Here is a 19,963-nt window from a genome sequence, read left to right on the forward strand (position 1 = left end):
GCCAAATCAGTTCGGAAGTTCAAGCTGTTAAATCCATGGAAGGACTATTGAATGAGTCACTCCAGCAACGTGAACCGACTACACCACAGAGACTGAATCTGTGAACTATTTTCCGCAGAGATTGAATCTGTGAACTGTTTTCCGCAGAGACTGAATCTGTGATCTGTTTTGACATGAAGTTATCTATGTATCTATGTTATTCTGTTATGTAAACCTGAAGTTATATATGTATATATGTTATTACGTTATGTTAAATGGGGAGATGACTGTAAAGCTAAGAAGGGAGGAATGTTGTGTATGTAATATGTGTGCTACTTTAAACCTATGGACAGGACTGCACTACTTGTAGGGTGTAGGGATACGCAGTACCACTCCTGGCCATAGGGGTATAAATAGTACTGTGGGTACTGATCTCCCCTCAGTTCCCGCCTGTGGGCATGAAGTAAAGACCTACGTATAGTCCCTACCTCCAACCAGTAAAGGCCTGTTTTTATTGTTACTCATTAGTCTGTGTCTTAATTAACTAAATAATTCACAGACTTAACAGGCACTCCATTCATGCAATGACGGTGGACGGTAAAACAGATGAAGATGTCACTCCTGGACGATTGTCAACAATCTTAGCTAACGCCAAAGAGGTATTTCAACAAGAACTGGGCACGCTTAAAGGCGTAACCGCCTCGATAAAAATAGAAGAGAATGCAGTTCCCAAGTTTTTCAAAGCAAGACCGGTACCATATGCAATTCGCCCAGCCGTCGAGGCAGAGCTGGAGAATCTGGAGAAGGTAGGCGTGTTGTCTAAGGTCGACTGGAGCGAGTGGGCGACACCCATCGTTCCTGTCATGAAGAAAACGTTAAGCAATAAGTCCGGGGTGCCAAGGAAGATTCGCATCTGTGGGGATTTCAAGGTAACGGTGAACCCAGTCCTTCACACAGTACAATATCCTCTTCCAAGGATAGAAGACATCTTCGCCTCACTGTCTGGAGGGAAGCGTTTCACAAAAATTGACCTAGCACAAGCATATTTGCAGATGGAGGTTGAAGATTCCTCTAGGAAGTATCTCACGATAAACACTCACAAAGGTCTTTACCAGTATCATCGATTGGTATTCGGAGTAGCATCGGCTCCGGCGATATGGCAAAGAGCGATGGAACAAGTCCTGTAAGGGATTCCGGGGACTCAGTGTTACTTGGACGACATCCTGGTGACAGGTGAAGATGACAGTGAACACCTTAACAACCTAGAACAGGTGCTCACTAGACTACGGGAACATGGGCTGCGAGCCAACCGCCCCAAGTGCGAATTTTTAAAGAAACAGATATCGTCTTGTGGCCACGTGATTGATGAAGAGAGGTTACATAAGTCCCCTGACAAAATTGAAGCGGTTGTTAAGGCCCCAGTGCCTGAAAATGTGTCGCAACTGAGGTCATTCCTCGGGTTGGTGAATTACTACCAGAAGTTTTTGCCGAATTTGTCGACAATTCTGCACCCACTGAACGCCCTGCTACGAACGGGGGTAGCATGGAAATGGAGCGATGATTGTAAGCGGGCCTTTCAGAAGAGTAAGGACTTAATCACTTCAAGGGAAGTTTTGGCTCACTACAACCCAGCACTGCCGATCAGACTGGCGTGTGATGCGTCTCCCTACGGCATTGGGGCGGTACTGTCACATAAATTCCTTGATGGTTTAGAGAGGCCGATAGTTTTTGCGTCACGCTCGTTAACTTCTGCCGAGTGTAACTACGCCCAGATTAACAGAGAGGCCCTCAGCCTAGTGTGGGGGGTGAAGAAATTCAATCACTACCTGCACGGTCAAAAATTTACTCTACTAACCGATCATCAACCTCTTGTCTCCATTTTCAACCCTCAGAAGGGCGTACTGATAATGACAGCACAACAGCTGCAGAGGTGGTCCCTTTTCCTAGGGGCACACCAATATGACATCGAGTACAAAGGAACTAAACAGCATGGAAATGCTGATGGATTGTCATGCCTACCGTTGCCGACGGTGGAAGAAGAAGACCTTGCAGTGGATCCAATGGAGTTATTCCACTCGACCATAGTCGAATGTCTCCCTGTGACGAATGCAAACATAGAAAAGGAAACACGGAATGACCCGACACTATCACGGGTCTATGATTTAACGGTGAAGGGATGGCCAGCACATGGCGAACCACTGCTGCCAGCATTCTCGCCGAGAAGAGAACAGCTGTCAGTGTGCAGAGGAACCTTGATGTGTGGATCCAGAGTAGTAATTCCACCTAAGTTGACGGATAGAGTGCTCAATGAGCTTCATGAGTGTCATCTGGGTGGGGTAAAAATGAAGAACTTAGCCAGAGCGTTTGTGTGGTGGCCGGGAATCGATAGAGAAATCGAAGAGATGACCAAGAGCTGTGCAGAATGCCAGAAGGTCCAAAACGCCCCACCACAAGCTCCTCTGCATCCATGGGAGTGGCCCTCATCTCCATGGCAAAGGGTGCACATTGATTTTGCTGGTCCCTTCATGGACTCGATGTTTTTAATTGCGGTGGATGCACATTCAAAGTGGCCAGAGGTAATAAAAATGTCCTCAACCACCACGGAAAAAACTATCACAGTTTTACGAACCATATTCGCCAGGAATGGGCTGCCTGAACAGATTTGCTCTGACAATGGACCACAGTTTGTGTCTGAAGAGTTCCGAAGGTTCTTAAAGAACAATGGTGTTAAGCATTACACATCTGCCCCATATCATCCAGCCACTAATGGATTGGCCGAGAGGTTTGTCCAAACATTCAAGAAGGCTATCAAGGCAATGTGTAATGAAGATATACCCCTACAACACAAGGTGGACAACTTCTTGTTTGCCTACCGGAATGCGACACATGTGGTTACCAACCAAACTCCAGCCATGGTGTTCTTCAATCGAAGACTACGACGCCGCTTGGATTTGGTTAAGCCAAACGTCCGAAGAGATGTGGAGAACAGGCAGTTTCAGAATATGAATGAAAGGCCGACCAGGCGTTTTAAGATAGGTCAACCAGTTGTGGCCCGGGACTACCGCACTGAGAAATGGCAGCCAGGAACTATTTGTACACGACAAGGACCTCTCATGTATACCGTGTGTAGTGTATGTACCCGTCTACCCTTAAGGAAATTATTGTATGTAACCGTTCACCTTTAAGGGAACTACTTTAAGTGTGGCACTACTTGTTTGGCTTCTGTATACTGTAATACCGACAGTGACCACACCAGTATATAAGTGTTGTGACAGGATAACTGGGGCAGATTCGCCCTGACCTCTGAATAGTAAAGACCTGTTTGTTTGTACTTCAAAAGTCTGTGTATTTATTTACTGCACAACCCACAGACTTTACAGTGGCGACGAGTCCGATCGTACCCTGCGGCAAGAATAGCAAAGTAACAAAGAGCATCGAAGAGAGGCAACCGCCCTCGTCGTGCTACCAAAAGAAAACACGAGGCTACAACAACAGAAAGTGTGGTACTGTACAGAAGCTGGAAGACTAGCAACAAAAGCTTCATCAGCAACAGGCACTGATTACCCTGCTACCACGGTGTGGAGTGAGCCGACCAGCAAGAAACAAGGCGGCCGAAGAGACTGTGAGTAGGGGAAGGGGTAGAAGTATCCGGAGGAGAAGGGCAGAGCACTCGACCTCGGTCGAGGGGGAGCTGTACCGGCCAAAAGTCGGGTCCAACGGCGTCGGGTGACAGCCGGACCGCGATCGGCGGGAAAAATCCAGGCAGCGACCGCAGCCACGAAGCGCTGAACCTGTGAGTAGGCGCGGGAGGAGAAACCCAGCCGCAGCCGGGGAGGGAAACACCGGTCTGCGAGAGGGCTGGGGAGGCGAACGGGAACCGTGCGGGTGAGAGCCGGGTGCGGAGTGAGAGACTGCGAGGAGCCAGTCCAGCGGCTGAGCTGTTCTCCACCAACGGGGTACTCAGAGCCGGCAAAACCTAACGTGCGGGAGTGGGAGAGCGAACAGGAGCCGAGAACGGGGAGAGAGACTGCGCGAGAGCCAGTCCAGCGGCTGAACTGTTCTCCACCTACGGAGTACCCAGAGCCGGTAGAACCGAACGTGCGGGAGAGGGAGAGACAGAGCCGAGCACGGGGAGAGAGAGACTGCACGAGAGCCAGTCCAGCGGCTGAACTGTCCTCCGTTAACGGGGTGTACCCAGCGCCGGTAGAGCCGTGCGGGCGGGAGGAAAAGACAGAGCCGAGTAAGGGGAGCTGTGCGAGAGCCAGCCCAGCGGCTGAACCTGTCCGCTGCGGGGAAAGCGTACCCCTTCCACCAGGAAGAAACGCGGGAAGCCGCCATTAGGTGGAGGAGCCGACAGAAGCGGGAAACCGCCATTGAAGTGGGCGGGGAGAGAAAGGAAGAGCGGGAAACCGCCAAATTCGCGGGAAAAGCCGCCATCTTAGAAAAAAAAATACATAAGAATTTAAAGAAATATTTGTGTTGTACCCAAAGAAAGGAAGATGCCTAAGCGTGGGGACAGCAACGATTTTAACTCCGAAATAGAAGACTGGCCCACGTACGTGGAACGTATTGAGATACATTGTAAGGCTAACAAAATAGCTAAGGAGGAAAAAGCTGTAACCTTACTTAACATGATGGGTGCGAAAACATTCGGGTTGTTGAAACATCTTCTCTCTCCAGCTAAACCGGCGGATCAGACTTTCGAGGATATAGTAGCGGTGCTGAAGGATCACTTGAACCCCACACCGTTGAAGCTGGCTGAACGATTCAGATTCTATGCGAGAACGCAGAAGAAAGACGAAAGCAACGCGGAATACTTGGTCGAACTGCGGAGGCTAGCGAAACACTGCCAGTTCGGAGGGAATCTGACAGAGGCACTGCGAGACAAGTTCGTATGTGGATTGTCCAAAGAAGGGACGCAAAAGCGACTACTGGAAGAGAACAACCTCACACTTGACAGGGCTGTCCTTATAGCCGCATCATACGAAGCCGCAGCAAAAGGAACGGCGGTAATGCAGCGGAAGGCGGTGGCACTAGGGGTGGACCACATCACCTCGAGGACTACGAAATGCTATCGTTGTGGGAAGACAACACACGACCAGAAGCGTTGCTGGGGTAAAAACCAAGAATGCCGGAAATGTGGCAAGATCGGGCACATAGCTAAAGTGTGCCGGTCAGGAACGACGTACAACAATAACGAGTCCTCACAAAAATGGTACAGAAAGGTACAAGAGGCGACTAGGAAGAGTCTGAAGGAACAGAAGTCGGACTCACACTCCAAATGCAAAGGACTGGACAGTCTGAGAATCCACAACGTGAGCAATGAAGCTGACCGACAAACTATCTGGATAACGCTACAGATTGCAAAGGTCCAAGTAAAAATGGAAGTGGACACCGGATCGGCGTTGACGGTCATGAATAAGCATGACTATAAGAAATTTTTCAAGCATATTCCACTACGGGATACGGAACTAGTACTACAGACATACACGGGGCACAAAGTATTCCCCATCGGAATGATAGAAGTCAAGGTGAGATACAAGGATAAAGATCATCACCGGTTGGACCTGTATGTATTGCCTGAGGGAGGACCACCACTCCTGGGACGGGAGTGGACCGAAAAATAAAATTGGACTGGCAGTCCCTAAACACCATGACGGTGGATTCCGAAAAAGAGGATGTCAAACCTGAACGGTTGTCCAGAATATTGGACGAAGCTAAGGAGGTATTCCAGCAAGGACTGGGAACGCTGCGAGGTATTAAAGCAAAGGTTAAGATTGCAGAAAATGCAAGCCCAAAGTTTTTTAAGGCCAGATCAGTCCCTTACGCAATACGACCAGCGGTGGAGGCAGAACTGGAAGAACTTGAACGATCAGGGGTTCTGTCAAAAGTGGACTGGAGTGAGTGGGCCACGCCCATTGTTCCCGTCATGAAGTCCTCGCCGAGTAATAAGCCTGGGGGACCGGGGAAGGTCCGTATCTGCGGAGATTTCAAGATTACTGTGAATCCGGTGCTTCACACGGTACAATACCCGCTTCCGCGGATTGAAGATATCTTTGCTTCGTTGGCTGAAGGGAAACATTTCACGAAAATAGATCTGGCTCAAGCATATCTACAGATGGAGGTCGAGGAAGAGTCACGCCAGTACCTCACCATCAACACTCACAGAGGCTTGTATCGCTACAATAGACTGGTCTTTGGGGTAGCTTCGGCGCCAGCAATTTAGCAGAGGGCCATGGAACAGGTGTTACAAGGAATTCCAAGCACGCAGTGCTACTTAGATGACATTTTAATCACGGGAAAAGATGAGGAAGAACACCTCACGAATTTGAAACTGGTACTCACCAGGTTGAAGGAGTATGGCCTTCGGGTTAATCGCAAGAAGTGTGAGTTCTTCCAAAAACGGATCTCATACTGCAGTCATGTCATTGACCGAGAGGGACTACATAAGTCACCCGAAAAGATACATAGATACATAGATACATAGAAGATAGGAGCAGGAGTAGGCCATTCGGCCCTTCGTGCCTGCTCCGCCATTTAATGAGATCATGGCTGATCCTTTAATTCAGTATCCCGTCCCCGCCTTCTCTCCGTAACCCTTAACCCCTTTTGCCCGTAGAAATATATCTAATTCCCTCTTAAATATATTTAATGAGCTGGCGTACACTGCCCTCTGTGGCAATGAGTTCCACAGGTTCACCACTCTCTGAGTGAAGAAATTCCCCCTCATCTCTGTCCTAAATGGTTTAGCCCTTATCCTTAAATTATGTCCTCTAGTTCTGTTCTCACCCGCCAAGGGAAACATTCCTTCTGCATCCAGTCTGTCTAGACCTGTCAGAATTTTATACACTTCTATGAGGTCCCCTCTCAATCTTCTAAACTCCAGTGTGTACATCCCTAAACTACATAGTCTCTCCTCATAGGTCATTCCCGCCATTCCTGGTATCAGCCTGGTGAATCGCCGCTGCACCCCCTCCATGGCAAGAACATCCTTCCTCAGATGAGGCGACCAAAACTGTACACAGTACTCGAGGTGTGGTCTCACCAGTGCCCTGTACAGCTGCAGCAAGGTATCCCTGTTCCTGTATTCTAACCCTTTTGCTATGAAGGCCAGCATACCGTTTGCCTTCTTGACCGCCTGTTGCACCTGCATGCTCGCCTTCAGTGACTGGTGTACAAGAACACCCAGGTCTCTCTGTACTTCCCCCTCTCCCAATCTATTGCCATTTAAATAATAATTTGCCCTCCCGTTCCTGCACCCAAGGTGGATAACTTCGCACTTGTCCACATTATAGTGCATCTGCCATTTATCCGCCCAATCGCCCAGTCTGTCCAAATCGCTCTGGAGCTTCCTGGTCTCTTCCTCTGAGCCCACCCCACCTCCTAGTTTAGTGTCGTCTGCAAATTTGGAAATGCTGCATCCGACTCCCTGATCCAGGTCATTAATGTAAATTGTGAACAGCTGGGGGCCCAGGACAGATCCCTGTGGTACCCCACTTGTTACTGCCTGCCATTCAGAAAATGAGCCGTTTATTCCAACTCTCTGTTTTCTATCTGACAGCCAGTTCCCTATCCACGCCAAAACTTTCCCCTTTATCCCATGAGCCTCAATTTTCCATGCTAATCTTTTATGTGGGACCTTATCGAAGGCCTTTTGGAAGTCCAGGTACACCACATCTACTGGCTCTCCCCCATCTATTCTACCAGTTACTCCCTCAAAAAATTCCAATAGATTAGTCAAGCACGATTTACCCTTTGTAAATCCATGTTGACTCTGTCCTATCCTGTCCCCATTTGCTAAGTGCTCCGCTATTTCATCCTTAATGATGGACTCCAGCATTTTGCCCACAACTGATGTAAGGCTTACAGGTCTGTAATTACCTGCTTTTTCCCTACCCCCCTTTTTGAATAGTGGGGTAACGTTAGCTACCCTCCAATCCATCGGCACTGTTCCCGAGTCTAATGAATTCTGAAAAATCATCCTTAGTGCATCCGCTATCTCTAGGGCCACCTCCTTCAGTACCCTAGGATGCATGTTATCAGGCCCTGGGGATTTGTCCACCTTCAATCCCTTTAGCTTCCTTAACACCATATCCTTAGAGATATTGATTTGCGTCAGTTCCTCCTTTGCCAATGTCCCTATTTTTCCCGATATCCCAGGGAGGTTTTTTGTGTCTTCCTTCGTAAAGACTGACCCAAAGTATGCATTTAGTTGATCTGCCATTTCCTTATTTCCCATTATATATTCCCCCGTATCTGACTGCAATGGACCAACTTTGGTTTTCACCAGTCTTTTCCTTTTGATATATTTATAAAAGCTTTTGGAGTTAGTTTTTATATTTTCCGCCAGCTTGTTTTCGTAAGCTATTTTGCCCCTCTTGATCATGCCCTTTGCCCTCCTTTGCTCTATCTTAAACTGTTCCCAATCTTCCGCTCTGGCGCTTTTTTTGGCTATTTTATACGCCCTATCTTTGGATTTTATGCTGTCTCTAATTTCCCCTGTTATCCACGGTTGAGTCACCTTTTTAGATTTCCTTTTATGCCAGATTGGTATAAACAATTTTTGCAATTTTGTCATTCTATCTTTAAATGTTTGCCATTGTTTATCTACCTCCAGTCCTCTCAGGAACGTTGTCCAATCAGACCTACTCAGTTCCCGTCTCATGGCATCATAATTCCCCTTGTTTAAATTCAGGACCTTAGTCTCTGAGTCAATTTCTTCGCTCTCCATTTCGAGTGAGAAATCGATCATGTTATGATCGCTCTGACCCAAGGGTCCCCGTACAACAAGATTACTGATTAGTCCCTTCTCATTGCACAGTACCCAGTCCAATATAGCCTGTTCCCGAGTTGGTTCCTCGACATATTGATCCAGATAACCATCCCTTAAACACTCAAGGAATTCCTCCTCCTCATTATTTTTACTGATTAGGCTAGTCCAATCTATATGTAAGTTAAAGTCACCTATGATGACAGCTGTGCTCTTATTGCACGCTTCTCTAATTTCCCTCGTGATGCCCTCCCTAACCTCTATTTTACTATTTGGAGGCCTATATACCACTCCTATTAATGTTTTTCGCCCCTCGCTATTTCTTAGCTCCACCCATATAGATTCTGTATTAACTGAGTTAATATCCTTCCTTTCAATTGCATTTATCCCCTCTTTTACTAGCAATGCTACCCCTCCTCCCTTTCTTTTTTGTCGATCCTTCCTAAATACTGAATACCCCTGTATGTTAAGCTCCCAGCCCTGCTCACCCTGCAACCATGTTTCCGTAATCCCAATTAGATCATAATTATTAACCTCTATTTCCACAGCTAATTCATCTACCTTGTTCCTGATGCTTCTCGCATTAAGGTATAAAACCCTCAGGCTTTTTTTATGCTCACATTTTTTATGAATTAGTTTGGCCCTTTGTTTTTTGTTCCTCACCCTTTTACCATTTATTTCTGTCTGCCTTTCACTTTCCTCTATTTCACTACATAGGTTTCTAGCCCCCTGCCATACTAGTTTAAATGCTCCCGAACTGCTTTATCAAAAATTACCCCGAGAACATCAGTTCCATCTCTGCACAGGTGTAGACCGTCCCTTTTGTATAGGTCACACCTACCACAAAACTGGTTCCAATGCCTCAAAAATTTAAAACCCTCCCTCTTACACCACTGCTCAAGCCACGTATTTAGCCTAACTATCCTGTTCTCTGTACTCTTACTAGCACGTGGCACTGGTAGTAATCCAGAGATTACTACCTTCGAGGTCCTACTTTTTAGCTTGGCTCCTAACTCCCTAAATTCTACTTGTAGGACCTCTTCCCTTTTTTTAGCTACGTCGTTGGTACCAACATGTATCACGACAACTGGCTGTTCCCCCTCCCCCTCCAGAATGTTCTGCACCCGCGCCGAGACATCCTTGACCCTTGCACCAGGGAGGCAACATACCATCCTGGAGTCTCGGTCGCGACCACAGAAACCCCTATCTATTCCCCTTACAATCGAATCCCCTATTACTATAGCCCTGCCACTCTTTTTCCCTCCCTTCTTTGCAACAGAGCCAGTCATGGTGCCATGAGCCTGGCTGCTGGTGCCTTCCCCCGATGCGTCACCCCCCCCGACAACAGTACCTAAGACGGTGAACCTGTTGCTAAGGGAGACAACCCCAGGGGATTTCTGCACTACCTTCCTGCCCTTGCTCTGCCTTTTGGTCACCCATGTACTGTCTACGCTGGCCTTAACCTGCGGTGTGACCAACTCACTAAATGTGCTATCCACACCCCTCTCAGAATCGTGGATGCTCCAAAGTGAGTCCATCTGCAGCTCAAGGGCCGTCATGCGGTCCCACATGAGCTGCAGCTGGACACACTTCCCGCACACATAGTCGTCAGGGACACAGGAAGCGTCCCTGATTTCCCACATGTTACAGGAGATAGAAGCGGTTGTGAAGGCCCCCGCCCCAGGAAACGTATCACAGTTAAGATCATTCTTGGGGTTGATTAATTACTATCACAAGTTTCTGCCAAATTTATCCACGGCACTGCATCCGCTGAATGACCTGTTGCGGAAAGAAACACCATGGAAGTGGAGTGAGGAATGCAAAAAGGCTTTTCGCAGAAGCAAGGAGTTGATTACCTCCGAAGAAGTGTTGGCTCATTTCAACCCAGCATTACCCCTTCGTCTAGCTTGCGATGCTTCCCCGTACGGAATTGGGGCAGTACTCTCGCATAGGCTACCAAATGGCTCGGAAAGGCCAGTGGCTTTCGCGTCCCGATCATTGACACCCGCGGAGCGAAATTACGCACAAATAGATAGGGAGGCCCTCAGTCTTGTGTGGGGCGTGAAGAAATTCAACCATTACCTACAATGTAAAAAGTTCACATTGCTGACAGACCACCAGCCGTTGGTGTCCATATTCAACCCAAATAAGGCCGTTTCCACCATGACAGCACAAAGGTTACAAAGGTGGTCCGTGTTACTTGGGGCACACCAATACGAAATTGAGTACAAAAGGTCTAAACAGCATGGGAATGCTGATGGGTTGTCACGCTTGCCATTGCCGATGGTAGAAGAAGCGAGTATAGTGGACCCAGTAGAGTTGTTCCACTCATCCATAGTGGAGTGTCTACCGATAACAAACTCAATGATTGAGAATGAGACAAGGAATGACCCGACTCTTTCACGAGTCTATGATGTAACGGTGGAGGGATGGCCAGCACAGAGCGAACCAACACTGCAAGCATTTGCACAGAGGAAAGAACAACTGTCAGTGTGTCGAGGGACCCTGATGTGTGGATCTAGAGTGGTGATTCCACCCAAACTCCAAAAGAAGGTGCTAAAGGAGCTGCACGAAGGACATCTGGGGGGAGTAAAGATGAAAAATCTAGCAAGAGCGTTTGTGTGGTGGCCAGGCATTGATCGAGACATAGAGGAGATCACGAAGAACTGCCTAGGATGTCAGAGGGTTCAGAATGCGCCACCACAGGCTCCTCTGCACCCATGGGAGTGGCCCTCATCTCCCTGGCAAAGAGTACACATCGACTTTGCTGGTCCATTTATGGACTCGATGTTCCTAACAGCGGTAGATGCCCACTCCAAGTGGCCAGAAGTAATTAAGATGACCACCACCACGACGGAAAAAACCATCACGGTGTTAAGGACTATGTTTGCTCGGAATGGCCTGCCAGAACAGATCTGTTCTGACAATGGACCGCAATTTGTATCTGAGGAATTTAAGAAATTCTTAAAGAGCAATGGGGTTAAACATTACACGTCAGCCCCATACCATCCCGCCTCCAATGGATTGGCTGAAAGGTTTGTCCAGACCTTCAAGAAGGCCGTAAAGGCCATGAGTAATGAAGACATAAGTTTACAGCATAAGGTGGATAGTTTTTTGTTGGCATACCGAAATGCAACCCATGCGGTCACGAATCAAACTCCCGCGATGATGTTTTGTAATAGACGCCTACGATGTCGGCTGGATTTACTCAAACCAAACGTCAGAAGGGACGTAGAGAACCGACAATTCCAGGGCATGAACGAAAGGGCCACTAGATCCTTCCAGACCGGTCAACGAGTTTTGGCCCGGGACTATCGTACTGAGAAATGGCAGCCTGGAACGATTGGAAAAAGGCTAGGCCCGTTGATGTACACTGTGGACATTGGAGACAATATAATAAGGCGCCATGTTGACCAGATCATAGGGTCCGCCACAAATGGGCCCCCGACTTCACCACCTTACCCGGATAAGGTTGAGACTGAGTTACCCAGAACATCTACGTCCGATCTGGTAGTTCTGGAGTCAGAGGAACCTGACACTGTGCTTCGAGCCGATTCAACTTTACCAGAAACACCTACTAGCCCGCTTGGAATGACGACACCACTGCGGCGTTACCCGGACAGAATCCGGAAACCTCCCGAAAGACTGAATCTATGAACTGTCTTAAATAAATCTGTATATATATATGTGATAATGTATGTCCACTATGGACTCAGTATGTTGAAAGCTAAAAAGGGAGGATTGTAGTGTATGTACCCGTCTACCCTTAAGGAAATTATTGTATGTAACCGTTCACCTTTAAGGGAACTACTTTAAGTGTGGCACTACTTGTTTGGCTTCTGTATACTGTAATACCGACAGTGACCACACCAGTATATAAGTGTTGTGACAGGATAACTGGGGCAGATTCGCCCTGACCTCTAAACAGTAAAGACCTGTTTGTTTGTACTTCAAAAGTCTGTGTATTTATTTACTGCACAACCCACAGACTTTACACCGTGGACGTTGGGGAGAGCATTGTAAGACGCCATGCTGACCAGATTCTAGAGTCACTGGAAAACGTCAACTCCACACCACGATCTGATACACCTGGTAATGAAATCGACGTTCCAATTGCAGCTACCGCAGAACCGGTAATATTGGAAGCAGATGAACCAAACAACGACATTGATCCCGACTCAACATTGCCAGAAGAACCTGATACCCCAAAGAGGCGTTATCCAGACAGAATCAGGAAGCCTCCTCAAAGACTGAACTTATAATTGCTTAAACTTAACCAATGTATCTAGCACCCGTAATTGTGATTGTAATTAGTTATCATTTAGTTGTTAAATGAATGTTATGTACTGTTTATCGAAAAGGGGAGGAATTGTTGTGTATGTACCTTTAAGAGAATAACTGGTCTCAGACTGCAGTACCGGCAGTGACCACCCCTGTATAAAAGGCGCTAGTGAGCCTCTGTTGTTTTCAGTTTCACTATTGACTTCCGCCAGTAAAGACTTGTTTTGTTCAACTCCTGCTGTCCGTGTCTCAATCATTCACGGACGTAATAGTATGTTGTGAGGAGGATGTCATGAAACTCCAGTACGATTTGGACAGGTTGGGTGATTGGGCAGAAACATGGCAAATGCACTATAATGTGGATAAATGTGAGGTTATCTACTTTGGTGGCAAAAACAGGAAGGCAGATTATTATTTGAATGGCAATAGATTGGGAGAAGGGGAAGTGCAAAGAGACCTGGGTGTTCTTGTGCACCAGTCGCTGAAGGTAAGCATGCAGGTGCAGCAGGCGGTTAAGAAGGCAAATGGTATGTTGGCCTTCGTAGCAAGAGGGTTCGAGTACAAGAACAAGGATGTCTTGCTGCAGTTGTACAGGGCCTTGGTGAGACCGCACCTTGAGTATTGTGTGCAGTTTTGGTCACCTTACCTGAGGAAGGACGTTCTTGCCATGGAGGGAGTGCAGCGAAGATTCACCAGGCTGATACCTGGGATGGCAGGAATGACGTACGAGGAGAGATTGTGTCAATTGGGCTTATACTCACTGGAGTTTAGAAGATTGAGAGGGGATCTCATCGAAACCTATAAAATTCTGTCAGGTCTGGACAGACTAGATGCAGAAAGGATGTTTCTGATGGCCAGGGAGTCCAGAACCAGGGGTCATAGTCTATGGATAAGGGGTAAGCCATTTAGGACTGAAATGAGGAGGAATTTCTTCACCCAGAGAGTGGTGAACCTGTGGAATTCTCTGCCACAGCGGGCAGTGGAGGCCAGTTCATTAAATATATTCAAGAAAGAGCTGGATATATTTCTTGAGGCTAAAGGGATCAAGGGATATGGGGAGAAGGCAGGGACAAGGTACTGAATTTCAATGATCAGCCATGATCTCATTGAATGGCGGAGCAGGCTCGAAGGGCCGAATGGCCTACTCCTGCTCCTATCTTCTATGTTACTGTGTTTCCCGCCCCCCGCTTCCACCACTGAATGCTGGATTCAGGGACTGCTTACTCGGCCCCGGGGTCCTGGGTTCAAAGGTCATCAGAGGGACCTAGTAGTAGAAATGGTCCAGAGGCCTGTGCTAGCGCTGAGAGAGCATGGACACGATTAAAAGTTTTAAATCAACAAAATACGTATTTATTTTCAGGCAGTCGACGGCTGCCTTCCCCCTCCATTCATGGAGAGCCCCCTAATGTCTCCCCTAGCAGTGCTCCTCTGCCTCCAGCTTGGCACAACTCCCTGGAAGAGGCTGAGGAGTCCGCCTCCCACATTCTATACACATCTAAAACTGCTTTGCTCCAATGCTAAACTTGCACTGTGATTGCACCATAATACAAAGATCTCAGTACAAGACATCAGAATTTCACTTGAATCCATCTTGGAGAGAATACCAGACTGACGAGGTAGCAGCCCAGTGCCCTATCCCGAGAGCCCAGTGCCCTATCCCGAGAGCCCAGTGCCCTATCCCGAGAGCCCAGTGCCCTATCCCGAGAGCCCAGTGCCCTATCCCGAGAGCCCAGTGCCCTATCCCGAGGGTCCAGTGTCCTATCGTGAGAGCCCAGTGCCCTATCCCGAGAGCCCAGTGCCCTATCCTGAGAGCCTAGTGCCCTATCCTGAGAGACCAGTGGTCTTACCTTGGACTGTGGCGGGACAATCAGCTGCATCGGGAGGCTAATGTCTGAGATTTTACATTCAGTGGTGAATACAATGGGGATGGTCAATGGATTCTCAACTTCAACAGACCCAGAAGTGCTCTGCCGAACTGGTGCCACCATTTCAATCATGCCGATTAGGCCGGTAGATATGGATTTAAAGTTTACAATGTAGAACAGATATTCCATAGTTGCCTCATTACGGAAGGTCACCTGCAGAGGCAGAATGTTAGAAGCTTTAGTCGGCACGATTCAATAACATCTGGACCTGGGTATCAGACAAAAATTGTATTTCTGGTAATGACATTCAAAAACATTGATCCAATCCTATTTGCCTCCTTTAAGAATTACAGCTCAATGAATTCTCGATAGTATGAATTACATCCATTTAACATTTTCTGAATACAATTAAGAAATATAAACCAAAAAAAAATCTTAAGCCACATTTTCCCTGAATTCTCCATGCCCCACCGAGCTACCCAGGTCAGAGTGTCTGGCATTCCCTATTATTTTCTCACCATCACCTATAGAGAATATCTATCCTTCTGCTTGTGGCCTCCCACAGGAGCATTGCAGAGATTGCATGGCTAATCAGGCAGACCATCATGGGCAGGATGACTGGGGTGAAGACTGTGTGAAGAATCACTGGGGTGAAGACTGTGTGAAGAATCACTGGGGTGAAGACTGTGTGAAGAATCACTGGGGTGAAGACTGTGTGAAGAATCACTGGGGTGAAGAATGTTTGATGAATCACTGGGGTGAAGACTGATGAATCACTGGGGTGAAGACTGTGTGAAGAATCACTGGGGTGAAGACTGATGAATCACTGGGGTGAAGAATGTTTGATGAATCACTGGGGTGAAGACTGTGTGAAGAATCACTGGGGTGAAGACTGTGTGATGAATCACTGGGGTGAAGACTGTGTGAAGAATCACTGGGGTGAAGACTGTTTGATGAATCACTGGGGTGAAGACTGTATGAAGAATCACTGGGGTGAAGAATGTTTGATGAATCACTGGGGTGAAGAATGTTTGAAGAATCTTTAAATTCTGGAGGGTTTCCACCAGTCTCCCACACGAACTCTGACAGGATACCAGTGGAGCCCCAAGGGAAGTGGTGTGAATGGCCCTTGGCAGCTCTTTATGCTATTTCCCTGTGCGTCCTTCCGGTCTCTCAGTGGATTTATGGTGGGAGACGTGTAGGAACCCAATGGAATTTCAGGACCTGTGTGTTATTCAATACAAACTACTTTTTTCTTGCCAAATGACAATGCACTGACCAAATTCCATGCACGTATGAACAAGTTTCATCAGGTGTAAAGAGCAAAGTCCAAGGGCCTTCCTTCAGCTTGCTGTGGGTACAATTAACTATTTTTTACAACATAATGTATCAGAATTAGGGCTCAGTTGATCTGCTACTTGATGAACCTAGGGTAAATCTGACACAGTTCATAATGACTACTCTCGCAGAAGGAAAGTGCCTTGGACGCAGGTTTCTAGTTTACCGATGAAAGTAAAAACAACAGGCAGCTGGGCTGCTGCTCTCTTCCAATTTTACCAAGCCATATTTGGGCTCATCTCAGCTATCAGACTTAGTTTATGGCAAGCTCCCTTTACGGCTTGCAGGGTAAATGAGTCACTTCATGTGGTCCCGGCCAATATCGGCTTGCAAGGTACAGTACCAGGCTTGACCCTAGACTGGTGCTGAGTGAGCCGATCTCGCCCAGTGCTGTAAATGGGGTGCTTCAATTGGCCTTAGCTTCTCTGCATTAGGCAGGGGAAAATCAGTCAGGGTAACTGCTCCTGATCACTATCCAATGATTCCTGGCCATTGCTGAGGACAGTGACTCAATCTGTGACCACACTCACTATGGAGACTGTGAGCTATGGGGGCGGTTTGTGGTGGATGGACGGTATGTGGCCACCAGATGGAGACAAAGTCCCCCTCTCACTCCAATTCAGGTGAAGGCCACACCCACCTCCAACATACCTGAGGCAAATCTACCCATTAGCTCAGGAGCTCAAAAGGCAAACTAGTGCATCCCTTCAGGGCCAGTGCCTGAGGAGAGGGCCAGGCCAGGGCAGGGGCAGGGCAGGGGCAGGGGCAGGGCAGGGCAGGGCCGGACCAGTACCTGAGGAGAAAGCCAGGACAAGGCCAAGGCCGCTGTTGGGGCCCAGCTTGCAGCTGCCACAGAAAGGTCTGCTGTTGAACCCGGGTGGAATATTGTTTAGTTCTGAGAGCCGGATGTGATCCCTGGACCGGCTGAGAAAGATCCAGTGGTAAAGTAACCCTGGCTTATTGTTTTTTGGAGAAAACTGATTTAAGGACTGCCTTCCTAACCACCCGGCCCGGGTAATGGTTTTGTTCTTCATCTTTTTTGAACGTCGTATGTTTTTGGATTTTGACAGACGTGAACCTTTTTCCCCATTTTCTAAAAATGAAACACAGCTAACTGCTGTATTTCATTTACCAATCTTGTGACTGTGCTTGTGTCCTCCACTCCTGCTCAGCTCGCATCAACACACCCTTCGGTCTAGGTGGTGGTTGATTACAAGACACACATAAAGAAAGACAGACTTGAATTTATACAGTGCCTTTCACGACCTCGGGATGCCCCAAAGCGCTTTACAGCCAATGAAGTACTTTGTTGAAGTGTAGTCACTGTTGTAATGGAGGAAAAGCGGAAGCCAATTTGCGCACAGCAAGCTCCCACAAACAGCAATGAGATAATGACCAGATCATCTGTTTTAAGATGTTGGTTGAGTGATAAATGTTGGTGGACACCAGGGAGAACTCCCCTGCTCTTCTTCAAAATAGTGCCATGGGATCTTTCACTTCCACCTGAGAGGGTTAATGTCTCATTCGAAAGACGGCATCTCCGGCAGTGCAGCACTCCCACAGTACTGCACTGGAGTGTCAGCCTAGATTATGGACTCAAGTCTCTGGAGTGGGACCTTCTGGAAGAACAGGGCTACTTGTGCCCTGGGAAACCATACCTAAGCACAAATCAGCGACCTCGGCAGAAGAGGGGAGAAAAACTGCGGCAAAAAGGTGTTTAATTACACAGTCCCTAGGGTTCATTAATTTGCTACCATAGACACTTAACATGTAATATACAAAGGTACAGGAGCCAATTCACGACTGGGTGGTTTCAGGGAGTGCCGATCGGGGAATCGTGGGCCCATGGTTTCCTATTCGTTCATTGCAATGGTCAGAAGAAGACGAGTTGTAGGTTCGTAATGTCCCCTCCTACACTCGCTGCGAGCTTTGCTGGGAGCTCCAATTGTCGAATCAGTTCTACATTGCACCGCAACGGGGTTATAGTGTTATACACACTGTGGAGTGATAACCTGTGGGGGTCTGTGTTTTGGAATTGCCCTTCACCTGCATGGGGGATTCAGCATCCTGTATCCTGGAAACTGTCACTGCTCCACCGAGACTGCTCAGAATCATAGAATCATGCAGCACAGGAGGCCATTCGGCCCATCGTGCATGGGCCAGCTCTTTGAAAGAGCTATACAATTAGTCCCATTCATCCTGCTTTTTCCCCACAGCCCTGCAAATTTTTTCTATTCAAGTATTCACCCAATTCCCTTTTGAAACTTATTATTGACTCTGCCTCCAGCACCCTCTCAGGCAGTGCATTCCAGATCACAACAACTTGCTGCGTAAAACATTTTTGCATCTTCCCTCTGGTTCTTTTGCCAATTATCGTAAATCCTCTGGTTACCGACGCTCCTGCCAGTGGAAACAGTTTCTCCTTATTTACTCTATCAAAATCCTTCATGATTTTGAACACCTCTATTACATCTCCCCTTAACCTTTTCTGCTCTAAGGAGAACAAACCCAGCTTCTCTAGTCTCTCCACTGCTTATCCGCTGACTTTCAATGAACCGTAGCACAGAGCAGCAGAGACTCTCACCTTTGCCGAGATGATTGCCTCTTTGTAAGTGAAGAAGGTGAGCCTGTAGTCCCGCTTGGAGGACCCGGGAACGTCAATGTAGTCGAGCCCTTTCAACGTGGTGGTGGTATCCAGCCGCTCTGGCTTGATCAGGTCTATGGTAGCTCGGAATCTGTTTGCCATATTACAACAGTCAGTACATTTCCACACAAGAGCGCAGTTCATTTAACTCCACCTGTAATATCATCCCAGCGCGCATTTTCTTTTCCAAATTTCTTCCCTTCTCCGTTCCCCACTTGTATCGGAGTAGGGTTCCACGGTGCCAATAGCCCTCCAGTACCCTGCCCATGTGTCAGCCTGGACAGCGAGTGCCAGTCAGCTATTTGACTGCAGAGTGAGCACAACTCAGCCCAATCATTGACCCATTGCACTTCCACACACGTGTGCTTCCCAACAGAGGTCACTCAACACTGATCAGGAACCCTGACCCTCTAAACACAGGGTCTTGGACAATTGTAGCACTTTCCCAGCTGTGACCAGCTAACTCAGCACAGGCAGGGACCAAACTTAGGGCTTCATGTTCTCTGTGATTCATACTGGGTGGTACATATACACATAAAGGCATAGATGGAGCTGCAAAATAAACTAACACACCTGGGATCAACTCTATCAGGTCGAAGATAAGAGTTTTGTTATTAATGTTGGTACCACTTTCAAAAACCAGATTGTTTTGAAGAGTTACAATCAGTTTTTAATCCTTTATTTTCTGTGTTTTTAACGTTTTGTAGGATAGATTCACTGTGCGATCGTGCTGCAATCAGAAGGAGTGCGGGCCATGTTAAGCTGCCAATTCTCTGACCACAGGTGATGCTCCGACTTGAAGATATTGAAGAACACTCCAACTGCTGGATTGCATCATCTGAATTTACGGTTGGCTAAAGTTCAGATAGTTTAGCACCTGAACAAACAGCTAACTACTAATCCCATAAATCACGAGGCTGCAGTTGTAGCAGAGCTGTTTAGGAAATCCCGCACAGTAGTGCAAAAGATAGAAAGACTGGCTAGGAGGCCTGGGGTTGTGGTACAGCACTGCATTCACCCAAGGATATACCACGGGGAGAGCGTCCAAGTGGGCACAGCCGGAGGTCGGAGAAAGGCCTGATAAAG

At 47.6% G+C, this 19,963-nt stretch overlaps 1 protein-coding gene across 1 annotated transcript in view; it reads right to left on the bottom strand.

Annotated features, from left to right (window-relative positions):
• Positions 1-19,732, bottom strand: part of LOC147124797 (axonemal central pair apparatus protein HYDIN-like) — a 38,411-nt gene extending 18,679 nt beyond the window's left edge. The window contains exons 1-2 of the mRNA XM_085993350.1: positions 18,818-19,732; positions 14,878-15,108 (exon numbers count right to left, since the gene is read on the bottom strand). Of these exons, the coding sequence (XP_085849476.1) occupies positions 14,878-15,108; positions 18,818-19,021 (435 nt within the window). The 5' untranslated portion in view covers positions 19,022-19,732. The remainder of the gene's footprint in view (positions 1-14,877; positions 15,109-18,817) is intronic.
• Positions 19,733-19,963: the final 231 nt, after the last annotated feature.

Source organism: Somniosus microcephalus, chromosome 1, assembly GCF_052327205.1.
Source record: "Somniosus microcephalus isolate GS21.2 chromosome 1, FLI_Smic_1.0, whole genome shotgun sequence".
Lineage (NCBI taxonomy): Eukaryota > Metazoa > Chordata > Chondrichthyes > Squaliformes > Somniosidae > Somniosus > Somniosus microcephalus.